The 17,828-nt window shown below is 39.5% G+C and overlaps 4 protein-coding genes across 4 annotated transcripts; all 4 read left to right on the top strand.

Annotated features, from left to right (window-relative positions):
* Positions 1 to 144: 144 nt before the first annotated feature.
* On the top strand, positions 145 to 3,522 carry LOC122028190 (probable alpha,alpha-trehalose-phosphate synthase [UDP-forming] 7). Its single transcript, XM_042587221.1, has 3 exons — positions 145 to 2,229; positions 2,352 to 2,625; positions 2,707 to 3,522. Exons 1-3 carry the CDS (start codon positions 215 to 217, stop codon positions 3,016 to 3,018), a joined length of 2,601 nt encoding a protein of 866 aa, XP_042443155.1. The 5' UTR covers positions 145 to 214; the 3' UTR covers positions 3,019 to 3,522.
* On the top strand, positions 3,242 to 6,399 carry LOC122028192 (ubiquitin domain-containing protein 2-like). The gene is made up of 4 exons (XM_042587223.1): positions 3,242 to 3,522; positions 4,846 to 4,968; positions 5,760 to 5,879; positions 5,973 to 6,399. The coding sequence occupies exons 1-4, from the start codon at positions 3,486 to 3,488 to the stop codon at positions 6,035 to 6,037; spliced, it is 345 nt and encodes a 114-aa protein (XP_042443157.1). The 5' UTR covers positions 3,242 to 3,485; the 3' UTR covers positions 6,038 to 6,399.
* Positions 6,400 to 7,680: 1,281 nt separating this feature from the next.
* LOC122027967 (protein SHORT-ROOT-like) lies at positions 7,681 to 8,539 on the top strand. The gene is made up of 2 exons (XM_042586980.1): positions 7,681 to 7,931; positions 7,978 to 8,539. Exons 1-2 carry the CDS (start codon positions 7,681 to 7,683, stop codon positions 8,537 to 8,539), a joined length of 813 nt encoding a protein of 270 aa, XP_042442914.1.
* Positions 8,540 to 9,693: 1,154 nt separating this feature from the next.
* Positions 9,694 to 17,479, top strand: LOC122028191 (probable sugar phosphate/phosphate translocator At1g06470). Its single transcript, XM_042587222.1, has 12 exons — positions 9,694 to 10,501; positions 10,593 to 10,765; positions 11,966 to 12,051; positions 12,168 to 12,217; positions 12,318 to 12,385; positions 13,200 to 13,300; positions 13,417 to 13,429; positions 13,575 to 13,759; positions 14,223 to 14,309; positions 14,966 to 15,060; positions 15,686 to 15,818; positions 16,845 to 17,479. The coding sequence occupies exons 1-11, from the start codon at positions 9,975 to 9,977 to the stop codon at positions 15,807 to 15,809; spliced, it is 1,509 nt and encodes a 502-aa protein (XP_042443156.1). The 5' UTR covers positions 9,694 to 9,974; the 3' UTR covers positions 15,810 to 15,818; positions 16,845 to 17,479.
* Positions 17,480 to 17,828: the final 349 nt, after the last annotated feature.

Here is a 17,828-nt window from a genome sequence, read left to right as displayed (position 1 = left end):
TTCAGTCCGCCTATCATACGTGGCGACGTCCCAAGTCCTCACGCTCCATTTTCTGTGGAACCCCTCGTTCTTTCCAATATCCTTCCGTTTCTCCATATTTTTGTTTTCATCTTCGGAAGCGTCAGTTTCCTCCTCTTCACGGACAGTTAGTTCATTAGGCAGGAATTCCTTCTCTTCCAATAAATTTTCCGTAGAAAGCAGAGCAGTTACCAAGATGATGTCCAGGTCGTACACCAACCTCCTCGACCTCGCGTCGGGGAACTTCTCGGCGCTTACCCTCGGCGGCGGCGGCGACGGTTCCTGCCGTCTTCGCCGCCGGATGCCGCGCAACATGACGGTTCCGGGATCGCTCTGCAGTCTCGAAGAGGATGACCGCGACTTCAGCGTCTCCTCCGACGTGCCCTCCTCCTTCTCACAGGACCGCATCATCATCGTCGCCAACCAACTCCCCCTCAGCGTGTTCCGCGGCCCTGAAGACCGACGATGGTCCTTCGCCTGGGACGAGGATGCGCTCCCGCTCCAGCTTAAGTGCGGCCTCCCCGATGATATGGAGGTCCTTTACGTAGGCTCCCTCCGCGTGCCTGTGGACGCCGGGGAACAGGACGAGGTCGCTCAGACTCTTCTAGAGCGCTTCCGGTGCGTCCCGGCCTTTCTCCCCGCCGACGTGAACGATAAGTTCTACCACTGTTTCTGCAAGCAAGTGCTGTGGCCCCTTTTTCATTACATGCTGCCTTTCTCCGACAATGTTGGCGGGCGGCACTTCGACCGCGGCCTCTGGGAATCCTACGTCCTCGCCAACAAGATCTTCTCGCAGCGGGTGATTGAGGTTCTCAATCCGGAGGACGACTATGTGTGGATCCACGACTACCACTTGATGGCCCTCCCCTCCTTCCTCCGTCGCCGCTTCAATCGCCTCCGCATGGGGTTCTTCCTGCATTGCCCCTTCCCCTCATCGGAGATCTACCGCACGCTCCCCGTCCGCGAGGAGATCCTCAAGGCCCTCCTCAACTGCGACCTCATCGGCTTCCACACCTTCGATTACGCCCGCCATTTCCTCTCCTGTTGCAGCCGCATGCTCGGTCTCGAGTACCAATCCAAGCGAGGCTACATCGGCGTCGACTACTTCGGCCGCACCGTTGGGATCAAGATCATGCCCATCGGAGTCCACATGGGCCAGCTCCAATCCGTTCTGCGCCTGCCCGACAAGGACCAAGACCTCGACGATCTCCGCCGCCAGTTTGATGGCAAGACCGTGCTCCTCGGCGTCGACGACATGGACATCTTCAAGGGCATCCATCTCAAAATTCTCGCTTTCGAGCAGATGCTGCAGCTTCACCTGGAGTGGAGGGGACGGGCTGTCTTGGTTCAGATTGCCAACCCCGCAAGGGGGCGCGGGAAGGAGCTCGCGAGCATTCAAGGGGAGATCGTGGAGAGCTGTGAGAGGATCAATAAAGCCTTCGGCAATGCTGGATACACTCCGGTCGTCTACATAGACCGCCCTGTTCCTCTCGCCGAGAGGATCGCGTTCTACACAATCGCCGAATGCGTGGTAGTGACGGCAGTCAGAGACGGCATGAACCTCACGCCGTACGAGTACATCGTGTGCAGGCAAGGGATCACTGGCGGCTTCTTTATCTCTGAGCCGGAAATCCCAAGGAAGAGCATGCTAGTGGTGTCGGAATTCATTGGGTGCTCGCCTTCCTTGAGCGGCGCCATCAGAGTGAATCCTTGGAACGTGGAGTCGACGGGCGAGGCCATGAACGAGGCGATCTCCCTATCCGACACCGAGAAACAACTGCGGCACGACAAGCATTACAAGTACGTGAGCACTCATGATGTTGGATTCTGGTCTAAGAGCTTCCTGCAGGACTTGGAGCGGTGCTGCCGCGATCACTTCCGAAAGAGGTGCTGGGGAATTGGGCTGGGATTTGGATTCAGGGTGGTGGCCTTGGATCCCAACTTCAGGAAACTGACTGTGGATGGAATTGTGTCGGCCTACGAGAATGCAAAGAGCAGGGCAATCTTTTTAGATTACGATGGAACTCTGGTTCCTCCCACCGCCATTGACAAGAAACCCAGCGCAGAGATTATCAGGATCGTTAATTTGCTATGCTTTGATAATAAGAATGTAGTGTTTCTCGTCAGTGGAAGGAGAAGAGATAGTTTGGCCAAGTGGTTTACTCCGTGCCAAAAGCTTGGGATTGCAGCAGAGCATGGCTACTTCATGAGGTCTCTTGTTTCTTGTTTCTTCTTCTTCCCTACCAATTCAGTTTATCATATTCCAAACGGCTCAACCGGCCATTGCTACTCTGGATTACTTGGAGCATAGTAATCACCAACTACATTTTCAGGTGGACCAGCGATGAAGAATGGGAGGTTTGTTGCCAAAACACCGACTTTGGCTGGATGCTGATGGCTGAGCCAGTGATGAAATTGTATACTGAATCTACGGACGGATCGTATATGGAAACAAAAGAAAGTGCGTTGGTTTGGCACCATCAAGATGCTGACCCGGGCTTTGGTTCTGCACAGGCTAAAGAAATGCTCGACCACCTTGAAAGTGTTTTAGCCAACGAACCTGTCTCAGTGAAAAGCGGTCAGTTCATCGTGGAAGTCAAACCTCAGGTATATCAAATTTCTAATTTTTGCACATCTTGATGTTCTAGATCGACAGTCGACAACCTGCCAGATTTTATGTCTTTGTAGGGAGTAAGTAAAGGTTCGGTTGCAGAGAAAATCCTGTCTTCCATGGTGAAGGGCGGGAGACAGGCAGACTTTGTGCTGTGCATCGGCGACGACAGATCCGACGAGGACATGTTCGAAGGCATCACTGACATGGTGACGAGGAACTTAGTCTCCCCTTACACTTCGTTGTTCGGTTGCACAGTCGGGCAGAAACCAAGCAAAGCCAAGTATTATCTCGACGACACTAGCGACGTCGTAAACATGCTCAGGGCCCTCGCGGAGTCCTCTGAGAAATCCTCGTTGCCTACGGACATTCCTAAACCTGAAATCTGACCAGTCATAAACTAGATTTTTTTTATTTTTGTCAGAGAATTTCTTTCTGATGCAGCCAAATTTACAAATAAACCAGGAAAGTGTTCTTGTTTATATACTTATTTTATTGGTCTGCCGTTTGTTGGCTTAAGAACTTGTCTCTTTACTGGCCCTTTTTTTAATAGGAGAAACAAATAAGAAAATCAATTAAAGATATATTCTATTGCTGTCTCGATGGTATGCCACAGGCCAAGAAGGCACGCGATAATTGACCTCGGCTCGAATCCGGATCTTCTCGGACTCCCCCTTCGGCCTTCCAGTGCCGCGATCCCCTTTCCTCTTTCCTTTCCTTCTCGAGATCCTCGGCGGAGAACGAGGCGCCGACCATCCCATCCCATGATCCCATCTCCCCTCCCCTTACCCTTCTCCAATTCTAGATAAAGCTCCCGCCCTCAATACTGATCCATTAGGTCGCGCTGCGTGGAACCATGGGCTGCGCTGGATCCACTGCTGCCAAAGTAGAAGGTGAATTCGGATCCGTTCACTCGGCTTCTTCCGATTATCTGTGTAATAATCTTGTCCATATTGTTTTTCCCCCTTTGTGCGACAGAGTGACGATAGTTTCGCGGGTTTCTAGTCTCGGCTGTTAGATTCTTTCTTTTAGGCTTCGAAAAGGTTGAGTCTTGAAATGGGCTTGTTTCGCGTTGATTTGTGAAATAGAAGCTTACTAAATCAGTGTTTCTTCTTCTGGTCCTTTGCTGAGCAATTTTTTCAATAGTTTCTGGCTGTCTGTTGCATCTAATTGTTTTTTTTCCCCTTATCTCGAGTACTATCAATGGTCAAGTTGCATGGTCTGATCAATTAAACATCGTTAGTAATAATGGGCATAAAATAAGATAAGCTCGAAGTAAAAGGTTAATACTGATTAGCAAATTCTTGGCATCGAACAATGTCCTTCCTTTCCGCCATGGATTTACCTCGCTCAAAGTTGGATGTGGACATGTAACGTGATTGAATTATCAAACAATTTCCCTTTTCTCTTTTCCCTGGTAGTCCGTGCTTCGCTCTTCCAGATGGTTGGTTGAGTTGCCCCTTTTCTTTGTTTTTTTTTTACGTTCATGAATTTTCTTTTCATTAAGAATTCAAGTTAGGCCGCCTCTTTCTAGTTGGGGGTCTTACTTACATTTATTTAGGTGGAGACCAGTGGCGGAGCCAGGATGGTTCTTTGGATAAGGCATCAAGCATATGTATGGTTAGATTTATCATTTTTATTAGAAAAATTATAAACTAAATAGAACTTACATTTATGAAAATTGTCAAGCTGAAGTTAAACTAAAACTGATCAATTCGTCAAGTACCGCTAGGTATTCTTGAGGACGTATAAGTAAAGGTTGGGAAATTCGTCGTGCCAAATTATTTCATGATCCTAGATATGGATGAAGATCCTCGGATCCCAATCGTTTTAGGGAGGCCTTTCTTAGCCACCGCTGGAGCCATGATTGATGCCAAAAATCACAAGCTCTCCTTGACGGTTGGCAAAGAAAAGATTGAATTTGAATTATCTAAGGCCACTAACGACACTTCTGTTAGAAACATTTGTTGCAGGGTAGATTGCTTCAAAATTAATTAATACATTGTCTATGATGTTCCAATTTGCTCAGTTGCCTCTACAACTTTCATCAAATATTCCGTAGGCAATACTGCCTTTGCAAAATGTTCAAGCTATTATTTATGTTAATATCTTGGTGACTTGTTCCGATACTTATTACTTTTATAGAATCCTCCTGAAACTTATTTGAACATCCATTTAATTACATTTATGTTTGAGCTGATTGATTTTTGTTGCAGAAAATACTAAGAAAATACAGAAACCAAAACCCTGGAAACATCCTCAGACAATTACTCCCACACAGCTTAAGCAAATGCGCGATGAATTTTGGGACACAGCCCCTCATTATGGTGGCCAAAAAGGTGAGAGCGTCCTCTAAAATGCTGCAACTGTTCCTTTTGTTAATTCAACAATGAATTCTCTGGCATATGTCCATCTATTCAATTAGCAAACACTTAACTAGGTGAGAGTAATTTAACGAAGTTAATTTGGAATTAATCTCTGCAGGTTTGCACCTCCTTTCCCTTCTAAAATGAATTCAATTATCAAACGGATTCATTTTTTCATTTCATAGCATGCCTTATTTGATGGAACAGACTCATAGTACAATCAAAGACCAGGTCTAGTAGTTAGCAAGAAAGTTTTCGTTCATCTATGCAGAGCCTTTGTTGACTAAATACGAGGTCAAAGTATGACTTTAGATCACAAACATTTTGGTATAATAGCTTATGGTCATGAGGAAAGATCTTGAAATCTGAAATTTTGATGGTAAGGAGTCAAACTGTGATCATGTTTTAGATGTTTTGTCTTTCTGTGTGTTGAAGTGCATAGTCTTTGAAGATTATTTAATAACTCATTAAGTTTTTCTGTGCATCTCCACAGCCACTGGAGACCAATCATTGGCTGTGTGTTTTAATAACTCAGTTTTGTTTCATCCATGTGCGAGTATTATGTTTTTGTTTCACTAAGGTACGTCTTAATCTATATTTTTTAGTTCATGTAAGAAGCTAATAGGTTATTAGATATAATGAGTTTAGCCTCATTAGTACTAGGTTTATAGTTTTACCATGAAAAGCAATACAATATTTTCTTCTTCAAACTTCACAGGTAAATAGTAAAACAAAACCAAATCAGTTTGTTATTTATGTAACAGAGATATGGGATGCGCTCAGAGCTGCAGCAGAAGCTGATTTAAATCTTGCTCAAGTTATAGTGGACAGTGCAGGAATCATCAATTCAAATGCTGACTTGACTGTTTGTTATGATGAAAGAGGTTAAGGCAATCTTACGTCATCTTATTCTTTTACACACTATTAATTGTATATGTGATATCACATATCAGAATTTTTTTATTAATGTTATACAGGTGCTAAGTATGAATTACCAAAATATGTTCTGAGTGATCCTACTAATTTAATTCGGGAGAACTAACAGGAGATTGAAGCACTAAAACTCGAAGTGCAACATCGCTGTAAATCTTGTAAATGACTCATCTTTCTGAATTTGCCAAAGTCCAATTTTATCTTGTGTAACTGGATTCAAGAGTTAACTCGTCAAGTTCATCAAAGCTGCTAAGGTCGCTCTTGTTTGTTTTCAACAGTTAAAAGTTCACGTGCTCTGATTACCAAAGTTTAATCTAGTTGTTTCATTGTCTTAAGAACTTGTATTTACATTTGGAGTGAAATGTTAAATGCTCTCTAATCTGGCAAGCACGCACGCCCCTTGCTATTTTGGATATTTGAATATTGCATTTGAACATAAAGAATATCGGAGATTCTGGACTTTTGCTATCATGTTGATACTAGCAGTTAAATGGTGTCATCATCTTCTCTTGAATTCCTGGTAACTTCTTGGAACAGAAGATAACTCACATGAGCAATCATTGCTTCAAGTAAGTTTGTTTAATCTCTAACTATCATTAGAGATTATCGTGACTTGTATATAAAGAGTTTCCTTTATTATATGCCCCTTTTTCTTGAAGCTTATCGATCATTATTTTTTTCAGTTTAGAGTTTATTTGAGTTTTAAATATTATACTTTTACATGTGAAGATAGCTTACATCACTTCAAAATTTTCATGTGCGGTGAGTACCAAACGTTTTTGCTACCTCAGGTTAAGAGAGTGAATAGAATTAGATCTCTCTTGCAAAAGTGTGCCTAGTTTCTACTTGTCACTGTTAAATAAGTACTAATTTTCTTGCTGATTCATTTTGGTTTGACTCCGTTAGTGGATGCTTGTAACGCATTGTTTTGTGTTTATAGTAATTTCAAGGAAATTATTAAATACCAATCTTATTTTTAAAAGTTGTTCATGGATTTCTGTGTTTTTTTATAAGATCTATCGTATATTTCGGGAGATGGTTGTATCAAATTAATTTTCTAATAAACAGGATATGGAAAAAAAAAAAAAAAGAGAGCGCCTCAACTGAGGGCGAACAAAGGAAGAGAGGCCCAAAGTCACAATTAACGTTGTCAATGAACAGGAGGTTTGTGGATAAATTTAGTTTTCGGTTTGATAAAAAATTATTTATATTTGTTTAATATATATATAATTAACTAAATAATTAAATTTAATCATTTATTTAATTAAATAAATAAATTTGAGCATATATGAATTTAGTACGTTTATGAATATATTTGTGAATAATATTCATTAATAAAATACTCACCAACTTATTAAATAAATAAATAAATTTATATTATTAAGAACAATAATTAATCAAATAAATTTAAAAGATAAAATTTTAAAGAATCAAATAAACATGAAACCAAACTTAAACTGATCAAAAGATTCTTGAGGGGGCGTTTGGTTTAAGGGAATAGAGGTAAGGAATGAGAATAGCAATCAATGTTAATGTTTGGATTACAAACAATGGGAATGAAAATAAGGGAATGATTCCTTATTAGTGGGTAATGGCTTATTCCGGTGCCCCACCCCTTCAATCACCCATTCCTGTATTTGCAGCAATCACAATTTCTCATTAATACCAAAAATACCCTTAACCTAATTTCCCGTCTCATTTCTCTCCTTCTCTCCTCTTTGCTTCGAACGACGCCAACGCCGCCTCCTCTGGATGCTCAACGAGTTCGCCTCCCCCTACGGCGACTGCGAGCAGCACCTCCCCTATGCCTTCCTGCAGGCCCTCTTCTGCCGAGCCACAGCCTCCGATGACCACTACTACAGCACCTCCCTCGCCGTCGCCGAACGCACCGTCTCCTTCGCCTCCACCCGCCGCCTCGCCCTCAAGTTCCAGGAGGCTGCCCCGTGGTCCACTTTCGGCCACGTCGCCGCCAACGGCGCCCTCCTCCAGGCCCTCGACGGCGAGCCTGCTCTCCACATCGTCGACATCAGCAACACCTTCTGCACCCAGTGGCCCACGCTCCCTCGAGGCCCTCGCCTCACGCGCCGGCGCAGACGCCCCGCGCGTCCGGCTCACCGTCGTCTCCTCCACTGCCGCTGGCGTCGTGGCCGAGATTGGAGCGCGCATCGAGAAGTTCGCGCGGCTAATGGGCGTGCCGCTTGAGTTCCGGGCTATCGCTGCCCCCACGCTGCCACGCCTCATCGACGCGCTGCGCCCCAAGAAGCTCGAGCTCCGCGAAGGGGAGGTCGTCGCGGTGAACTGCGTCGGCGCTCTTCAGAGAGCCGGGTGCGAGGATTCGCGGGACTCGTTCCTACGGGCTGCGGCGGTGCTGCGGCCGAGGGTATTGACCGTAGTGGAGGACGAGGCGGACTTCGGCGCCGCAAGCGAGTTCATGGAGTCCTTCGAGGAGTGCCTGTGGTTCTACGGCTCCTATTTCGAGATGCTGGAGAAAGCTTCCCGGCGATGTGCAACGAGCGGCTTGCTCTGGAGAGGGAGTGCTTCCGGAGCCTCGTCGGACTGCTGGCGTGGTCGCTGCTGCCGACGGAGGGGGAGACGTCGGACATGTACCTAACATGGAAGGATAAAATTGGAAATTTATTTGATTCTCATTACTAATGTTGATTCGAAACAAACATCATCAATTATAATCATATTCATTCCAGATTTTGAACCAAACGCTAATAATGCAATCCTAATTCCCATTCCCATTGACTCCATAATCAAACCCATTATCATTCCGATTGATAAATTTAAACCAAACGCCCATTGTTTCTGCCGATATTTCATCGATTACCTTGAGGCACAGAGATGTGGTCTCACATTCAATTTTAAAATAATCAAATTGAAATTTTAAATTTGATATTTATTCGATCTAATCACATTTACCGTCCTCCGCTTACCCTATGTAGGGATGACAATGAGTCGGGTTCGGATCGGATTCTATATCTTCCGTCTCCATATCATCGGTATAGGATCTTCGATGAATATACTCATACTCATTAAATGATCGGATATCTTCTATAGTTATAATTTTTCTTCTTTCTATCTAACTATTATCATTCAACAAAAATATACTAAAATTAACCACCTATTAAAATATATATATATATATATATATATATAATTAAAAAAAATATATTAAACAGTCTCCTTCTAATATCAAAAAAAATAGTAAATTGGTTTTGGAAAAAGAAATTTTTTTTTTAATATATGTATATATATTATTTAATCGGGTATTCGAGTCGGGTATTGATAATCCTTCCATACCCTTCTCCATTCGGATCGGATGTCGGATCTTCCATCGAGTTCGGTGAAATTGTCATCCCTAATCCTATGACAAAAAGATTAATACATTCACTCTTAGTCAGTTCATATGAGGATAAACATAAAGAAATTAAATTACGGTGATCGGAAAAATAAGTGAGAGGTGCATCCCGTCAATCTAAATAATTTGATCCTAAAATTTCATGTAACAATTAATATGTTATTTATCAATTCAGTTAAGATCGTGGAGTAATATTCTTTATAAGCTCTGAAAATTGAATTTCAATAAAGTCAAGATAAATATTTTTATTATATATTAATCATTATTCTAAATATTAATAATTGCATGTGATTTATCTTCGTATTAATCCTGATCCCTTTTTGCCAGCGTAGAGTAACCTCCTTCACTTACCACGCGCACCAAGCCACGTTGCTTATTTAATTCATTCCTGCGACGGCCACTTTACCAACCTGCGAAGGGCCTCGCCCCAACTCTGCCCTCCTAATTTTAATCTCTCATTCCATTCGGCGCCGCCCAGAGGGGTGCGGTACCTCTGCAAGCCGCTGTGATCGACGTCAACACGCCTCTTCCTCGATCTATGCACAATCCAAAGATCCAACCGCCGTCGAAAAAGACAGGATTCTGTTGTTTCCGAGTCTGCTTCTCGAAGCGTTTTTAGATTGATTTGGAGCAGAGATCTGAGTGGGCATTAACTCCTGAGTGGGAATCGCAAGTCTTGTTGATGATGCAGCAGAGCAATCGACAAGGAGATGACGAGATGGTTGAAGCATCATCAGCTGCTGCTCACTCGGAAGACAAAGTCGATAAGGTTGGTAAAGAAGAGGAGGACCTCAAGCCATCGCTACGAAGGGAACCCTCTTTCTCGCGGTGGTGCGACGAGAACGGGATCTTGCGGCCAAGCGCCGCGGAAGGTGATGGATCCCCTAGGGCCAGCTCAGCGGGTAAAGAGTCCGAAGAATTCGAACTGACGTTGCTTCATCAGGGCAGGCCTGATAAAGTGGGATCGCAGGACGAGAGACAATGGAGAACTCACGAATTCCGGCAGAGGAGCATGCTTTCGGGATTTGTGAATAGGGACGGGGATAAATACGTGCCTTTGGATATAGAGAACGGTGTGCACGTCAGCGATTCTACGGCAAAGCTCGAGTCTTTGGAGCAATCCAGGAAGAGCCCAATTTCTGTTGCAGTCTTGCTGAAGACTCTGTTTTATATACTGGTTTGGTACACATTCAGTACTTGCTTGACGGTGTAAGTGGCTAGCTTTTTTTTTATGTCAACTCTGATTCCTGTTGATACTAGATTTTTTTTTCCCCTGAAATCGCGTTGTTTGCTGCTTTAGGTACAATAAGACATTGCTAGGTGATGATCTGGGGAAATTTCCAGCTCCACTGTTGATGAATACGATTCATTTTTCTATGCAAGCCATTTTATCAAATGCCATTGTGTATATCCAGTCTCGAATATCAAAAGGCAGCAGGAATATCATGTCATGGAAGGATTACTTTTTCAGAGGTAAAATTGCAAATTAGGATTGAAGTGTTTATGGATTTTCTGAAGAGAATATTGGTGAATTGATCAAATTCTCGATTAAGCATGCTATTTTTTCACGGCTTTTATAATTCCGGTATAAAAGATAGTGACTGTGATATACTTGATTAACTTATAGGACATTAGAGTTTATTTGATGAACTTATAGGTTCCAAAGGCATTAACACTTCATGTTCTGAACCAAATAAAGAAAGTTATTGCATTACTCTTCTATATAAGCAAAGATTTTTTTCCCATTTACTAATGCCATTTTCTTATATCATTATCATCAAGATGCCATGTTTGTCCTAACCCTTTAGGGTCATCTATATGAATTTTATCTAACCATTGAGCCCTATGCCAGACAATATCCTAGTTATATTCAAATTGATTAAATTATTCTTTATTTGGCTAATATTTTTTTCTCCTTGTCTCCCTTTTACCTTTTTCTTTAATAGATTCAAATTTTTTGTGATAGATATTTACATTTAACTATTTTGACTATTAATTCTATTGGTCATCTTTGGATGTGTCTATACCTTCTCATCTTATTTTCTCTCACTCTATCATCTATTGAAATTACACTTACTTGATCTCATATATTAGTTTTTCGTATTTTATCCTTTTTCAAAACTCCACTTGTCCATCTTAGAGCATTCTCTTCTCTGCTACCTTGATTTTTTTATATTAATGGTATGTTCTTAGATTTATTCTGGAATAAGTTTTCTTCATATTTTCTAGTATTTGTGTTTCAAGTTATCTTTGTTGTATGGAACCCCATGCAGGGGAGACGATGCTGAGTCAAACTTTGCTTAAATTTGTTTCCTGGTTTGGAATGAGGCTGAATTAATAGTATTTCTTTTGTTTATTTTTTCAAGTGACATTTTGTAACTGAATATTCTAGACCTTTAAGTAAAATTGTGAATACTTCTGTATCTGAGTAGCTTTTTTCCTTATTCATCTATTGCTTCTTTGTCACCCAAGTTCATTTTTTACTTCTCTAGCTTCTGGATTCTTTATAGTTCTTTGATCTTTTATTTCTTCTCTTATGTATGTCACTTACAAGAAGCCATGCTTACTCATACGTCATCTCTTATTGGAGATCTAGCCCTTATTTTGTTTTTGTACATTCTTCCCTTTGCTGTACCTGATAAATGCTAATGCTTTGTGGGGATTTTTTTGCAGTTGTTCCAACTGCTATTGGAACTGCGTTAGATGTGAATTTAAGCAATGAGTCTCTTGTATTTATAACTGTGACATTTGCAACAATGGTATGCCCTGACTACTGGCTCGCAATTTTTTTCTCCGACTATTTTGCATTTTATTGGTTACAGTGCTCTTAGAGTTGCAGTCTACTTCAATTACAAATTCTGTACCCTCTTTGCAGTGCAAATCAGCCACTCCTATATTTCTCCTTATGTTTGCTTTTGCCTTCAGGTAAATGTTTAAATCTGTTTTTTTTTTCAATAGCGTTGCTGTTGGTTATGTACCTGATATTATTTGAGTTATACTATAATCCTTTTCTATGCTTTTGAAGGTTGGAGAAACCTAATTTGAAGCTTGTAGGCATTATGCTTATTATTTCTGTTGGCGTTTTATTAACAGGTAATAATTTTATTTTTGAACATTTATAGCATGATAAATCTTCATTAACAGTGTTCAGCCTCACACTGTCTAAACTTAATTTTATTTTTCAACATTTATAGCATGATAAATCATTTTTTTCAGTACCAATAATGCAAGGGTAGTAGGGTGCAAATGTTCTATTCACCTCTCAGTGAAAATATTTTAATCGTTAAGAGTTTGAAATTTCTGCATCATATGTCCTGTTGCTGAATATTCAGTCCCCCGTTTGTCTGAAATACCTTTTGGGATACAAATGCTATCCTATTCTACCTTTTGCATGTCATTTGTTTAATTTTTTGATCTTGATGGTTCTTTCGAATATTTGTTCTATGACATGCGTAGTGGAATCATGCAAGAAGCTTGTTTTACCTTAACACATAAGGATTGTTACATTAGCTCTGTTTTGTTTGAATTTGTTTCAGTTATTAATCAAATAAACAGGTGTGAAGCTAAATCCTTGTTCCACTAGGATATTAGAATTTAATAGATGTCACTTTCCAAAATAGTTGAGAACTCAGAAATCACGTGTTTAACTCTTTTAGCTTCTACCTCGTGGCAGTTATTTGTCTCTGATAGTCATCTAAGATATCTTCTTTTGGAGATTGTGTTTGTTTCTGTGCCTCTTGGAAGCATTCTAGTTCTTCTGCAACTTTTAATCTAAATTCTGAAACATATCAGCTGAAATTTGATGTTGCTTTGGTGCATCTTTCAAGTTAAAATAGTTGGCTATATTGTTAAATCTAAAATTTTTTGCACTTTCATATTTTCAAATTCACTTTGCCTGCTGTTTCAGTTACAAAAGAGACAAAGTTTGAGTTCTGGGGCTTCATTTTTGTTATGTTATCCGCTGTTATGGCTGGTTTTCGCTGGTGCATGACTCAGATTCTCTTGCAGGTTGGTCACTACAGATGCATTTTATACTTGGTATTTTCATTTTATCTTCTTGATCTTAATCATCATTAGCTAACTTTTACTTTGTATGTGAATTGGCATCAAATCCATCAATGAAGAAAGAGGCATACGGTAAGCAAGGGATTTCTTTATTGATTTCTGCATTACCCATGCCACATTTAGCCACAGTCGGAAGAAAAAGCAATCTTTCCTCCATCATCTAAGCCTCCTAGCATACGACAGGAGATATGTAATTCATTTAGTTCATATTATGCAGGTTTGAAGAATCCAATCACTTTGATGAGTTATGTGACACCGGTAATGGCAATCATAACTGCTGTCCTTTCTCTAGTTTTGGATCCTTGGGATAAGTTTAAGGAAAGCAATTACTTTGATAGCACAAAACACATAATGCGAAGCTGCCTACTTATGCTTTTTGGAGGAGCATTGGCATTTTGTATGGTAAGACTTCCTATTATGTATGTTGCAACTTTAAGGGCTAAATCTACAGTTGCCAAAATTAGACATGGCCTGACCCAATCAGAAATGCAATTAACAGAGGCAAAACATGATAGTGATATGACAAGATCCAATTATATAAATGGCTTGAGACTAATTGACTCGTTTAGAATTATGATTCATATTAAAAAAGTATTTGTTACTAATTCATATGACTTAATTCTTTAGAAATTAGTTATTCTTATATTTATAAAGTAACTTTTAAAATATAATATTATTTTTATGTTATTTCATATAATTTTTTGTTGACCCAAATAACAGGATTAATAGAACACAATTGCCACCCATAGCTAAATGATGCACTTTGATGAGTATTGACCAATTAGTAGTTTCTGCTCTCAACAACTTGCTTTTTAAATAGCCATCCATCAATCTATACACTCTAAAGCAAACCTGTCTTACGCAGGTTTTGACAGAATATATTCTTGTTTCAGCAACTAGTGCAGTGACAGTCACTGTAGCTGGCATTGTGAAGGAAGCTGTTACAATTTTGGTACGAAATATTTTTGTCTAGATGACTTTTAACATGCATGCAAATCTAGTGTATCTGATAAATGTGGCAGTCATCCTAATTCTCATTGATATATGGACATGCAAAGCATTCTAGCTTCAATTAGAACGTCACATGCACACAGTTTCATTATCCACGTGAAATTAACCGTATATCTAATTAATAAATTTCTTGTTTAGAAATGGCAAAGCATCTGACTATTTTCATATTTTAGAGCAACCTTCTATTCCTATATTGAGTCTGCTGATTCTTCAGGCGGCTTGTTTTGTTACAACTTACAAGGTTTATCATTATTATTATTGTTTCTCAAAGCATTCTGCAAGATTTTTGGAAATCCCTTAATCTTGAAATGTTCAATTTTAGTCATTTAGCATGTGTATCTTATTTTTTGTATGATATGCAACCATCCATTGATTATTTCATATATAGTTATATATGACAGTGAGATAAACAAAAGCTAAATGCAGTATTTGGGAGAAAATATCTTTCATAAATTTCCTCTTACTCAGCACCACTGTGTGAAGATTTATTCTTTTCCATAGCATGCTGATGTAAATATTGTTGAAATCTTAAGTGTTTTGACTATTAATGAGTTATATTATATATTTTTAATCCATGCACTTCGTCAAATGTGTCAGGTTGCAGTATTTTACTTTCAAGATCAGTTTACCTGGTTAAAGGGAATTGGACTTCTAACTATTATGGTTGGAGTCAGTTTGTTTAATTGCTTCAAGTAAGTTCCTCTGTTCTTTTGTGCATCATTTGCTGTACAATTTTGTCATCAGGTGGTTAGCACCTTCATAATCGATACTGGATTGTTTTACTGTCAAAGCCATAAAAGATTTGGACATTCTCTTCTAAAACCCTAGGTTTGTGATGATGTCCAAGGATCGAGTAAATTGAGATTTGTTTGTGATATCACAAAATGCCTTAACGACATCCTGAACTTTTTATGTTTGAATATATTTGTCATTTGATTATGTAATGTCAAAGCCAGTGGCCTTGACATCCTTTATTTTCATTTTCTTCTATGCGTCAATTGAAGACGAGAGATACAGACAATGTGCTAACTTTTAGTGAACACCTTAAGTTATTGCAATTGATTGTAGTCTCTTAATCGCTACTTTGTCTTTTTGTTGCCATCTTATGCTCAGATACTAAACAATAACAACAACAAGTAAGCATTATCCCACTAGATGGGGTCGGCTATATGGATCCTTCTATACTATTGTGCTCTATCTCCTATCATATCATCATCTATATTTAAATAAATTTTATCTTATTTTATTATTGCTAACCAAGTCTTTTTTGATCTTCCTTTCTCTTGTTTGATGTGCATAACTCGTATTGATGTTCAGATACTACAAACTGAAAAAAGAGGGAACAAATACATCAATGGACAGAGATGCAAAGTACGTCATTCTTGATGACAGTGAGGTTCAAGATGAACTTGAGTTTCCATCTGTGCAGGCAACATGTTGAATTGAGTCGGTGAGTGTTTAATTTGATAAATTTGACATTTTCGTGCTCCCAATATACCAATTTCATTATAGAATATCTATGCTCAACCACTTCTATCTATTTATATGTTCCTAATTAATTTTACTCTGGCACACAATGCGAATGTCAAATAACCCAAGGAGAAAATCCTGGTTTTCAAACACTGACATCCCATTTCATGCAGACAAACCCATATTTGGCCTTTCTAGCTATAATTTGGCTGTTGCCAGGCATTGCAGCATCAACTAACAAGACTTTATTAGGCTAATTCTTTGGTATCCATCTTTTCCTCGGTTCAGGATCTTTAAGTGTTCTTGGGTACTCTGACTGCATAGATCTTTTCCTGATGAGATACGATTGTGTTTACATCATAAACAGAACAATCTTGACCAACTGTTCTGCATGGCATTGATTTCTCCCAACTCCCAAAGCACTCGTAGGTTGAAGGATAATGTAGAACATGCATAAATTATCATATAAGCTGTGTAAGTTATCTCGAAGTTCAGTGGTTCTGAGTGATTTACTAGGAAACATGTAATGCTCGTTTTGCACTTAGTTCACAAGGTGCATAGAACTGATAACTTGGAGTTGATATTTTTGGAGGTTGCCAATCAAAGAAACTTATCCCAGACTAATCTTCTGTAAAAGAATATAATCATCATCCTTTTTTTGTGATGAAATGATGTCTAGAATTGATCGAGCAAAAATTCATCTGCACACAGCATTTCTTTGAGCAGTACCATCCATCACAAACCTTTCGACTTCTTCCACCAACTTTTGACAATTGAAACCTTTGATATGGTGTTCAAAATAGACTAGCTTTTTCAAACCTCTCCATCCCCCAATCAAAATTATTTATATAAAATATTCTTTTTTTGAAGTGGGATAACTTGTAGGTTTTTTTTTTTGCTCAATACAATAATTGTAGAAAAAATTAATTAGATGGATGAAACCTTAAGTTGTTATATAAGCTTTTCTGTTCCTGCGTGGAACACCATTTGAAGTTTTTTTTTTCAGGTGCACGGTGCATCCACAAACGTCATGTGAGTGTGTGGCACAACTCGGCATGCTTCCTTGATTGACTAAATTCGCAAATGCAAGATTGTGCCCCGCGTATCTGAAGTGTAAGTACCATCCTCTTCAGAAACACGCTACTGCTCTGCCATGTCAAGCTAAAGGATTAGGTAATTGAGTAGCAACTGTTCTTTCATGGATTGCTGCCCTAATTTAAAAGAAAGGAATTGCTCAACGATATACATACTTTAAGCCACGTACTCTCTATAGCATCCTTAGCCTCTTCCATTTTAATTTTCATTGGCTTCCGTTTTTCTCCTGTAATTTGTATATTTTTTTATTTATCACTTTAAGCCAATGATCATTGATCTTTGCTAACCATCAATTCCATCAAAACATGTAAAGGACCAACATTTTTAACAGGAGCATTATCAAGCAGCAGATTTCTTTGGATGCAAAATTCATATTATTCTCATTTATAACCGGAAATAATATGGAACTGTTCTTCTAGGAATTGATAGGCATAGCAACAAAGCTGAACCTTGTTTATTTTGGTGATTGTACTGATGATAATACAATTGTGGACTAACGGCCATCTGTGCGTTTGTGTTTGGATTTGACAACTGTTTGTGTTCTAATGCTACATTATTTCTTGTTTATGTTTCTCTTGTTACACACGTGGTTGACAAAACTATCAGAGTTCCAATCATGATTGTGTACTACCATGAATTACTAATCAAGGTGCGCATGATTTTTTTAAAAAATAATGATTCTTTTTAAATAATCATAATTTTAGGTGCACTTCATGAAAAATTGTGGAGTCCTAAAGTACCAACCACCATGATACATATCCAGTTTTTTTTTTTTAAAGTCTTTTGGTATCCAAAATTTAATTTTAAGCAGTTAAAATGTCTGCACCCGGAATTGACAAGCAAATAGAGTGATAGATTAGGTACATTATGAAAATTAATTAACTTTAAAAAAAAA

Source organism: Zingiber officinale, chromosome 10A, assembly GCF_018446385.1.
Source record: "Zingiber officinale cultivar Zhangliang chromosome 10A, Zo_v1.1, whole genome shotgun sequence".
Lineage (NCBI taxonomy): Eukaryota > Viridiplantae > Streptophyta > Magnoliopsida > Zingiberales > Zingiberaceae > Zingiber > Zingiber officinale.
The sequence above is the reverse complement of the archived record's forward strand: the minus strand, read 5'-3'. Positions and strand labels throughout refer to the sequence as shown.

Bases quoted from the DNA above. Each gene is read 5' to 3' on its own strand.
- LOC122028191 (XM_042587222.1), top strand. From the start codon at position 9,975: ATGATGCAGCAGAGCAATCGACAAGGAGATGACGAGATGGTTGAAGCA. The intron at 14,310-14,965 runs GTACGAAATATT...CAAATGTGTCAG, and splicing joins AGGAAGCTGTTACAATTTTG to GTTGCAGTATTTTACTTTCA. The intron at 15,061-15,685 runs GTAAGTTCCTCT...ATTGATGTTCAG, and splicing joins AGTTTGTTTAATTGCTTCAA to ATACTACAAACTGAAAAAAG.
- LOC122028192 (XM_042587223.1), top strand. From the start codon at position 3,486: ATGGGCTGCGCTGGATCCACTGCTGCCAAAGTAGAAG. The intron at 4,969-5,759 runs GTGAGAGCGTCC...TTTATGTAACAG, and splicing joins TCATTATGGTGGCCAAAAAG to AGATATGGGATGCGCTCAGA. The intron at 5,880-5,972 runs GTTAAGGCAATC...AATGTTATACAG, and splicing joins TGTTTGTTATGATGAAAGAG to GTGCTAAGTATGAATTACCA.
- LOC122027967 (XM_042586980.1), top strand. From the start codon at position 7,681: ATGCTCAACGAGTTCGCCTCCCCCTACGGCGACTGCGAGCAGCACCTC. The intron at 7,932-7,977 runs GCCTGCTCTCCA...TTCTGCACCCAG, and splicing joins CTCCAGGCCCTCGACGGCGA to TGGCCCACGCTCCCTCGAGG.
- LOC122028190 (XM_042587221.1), top strand. From the start codon at position 215: ATGATGTCCAGGTCGTACACCAACCTCCTCGACCTCGCGTCGGGGAAC. The intron at 2,230-2,351 runs GTCTCTTGTTTC...CTACATTTTCAG, and splicing joins GAGCATGGCTACTTCATGAG to GTGGACCAGCGATGAAGAAT. The intron at 2,626-2,706 runs GTATATCAAATT...ATGTCTTTGTAG, and splicing joins TCGTGGAAGTCAAACCTCAG to GGAGTAAGTAAAGGTTCGGT.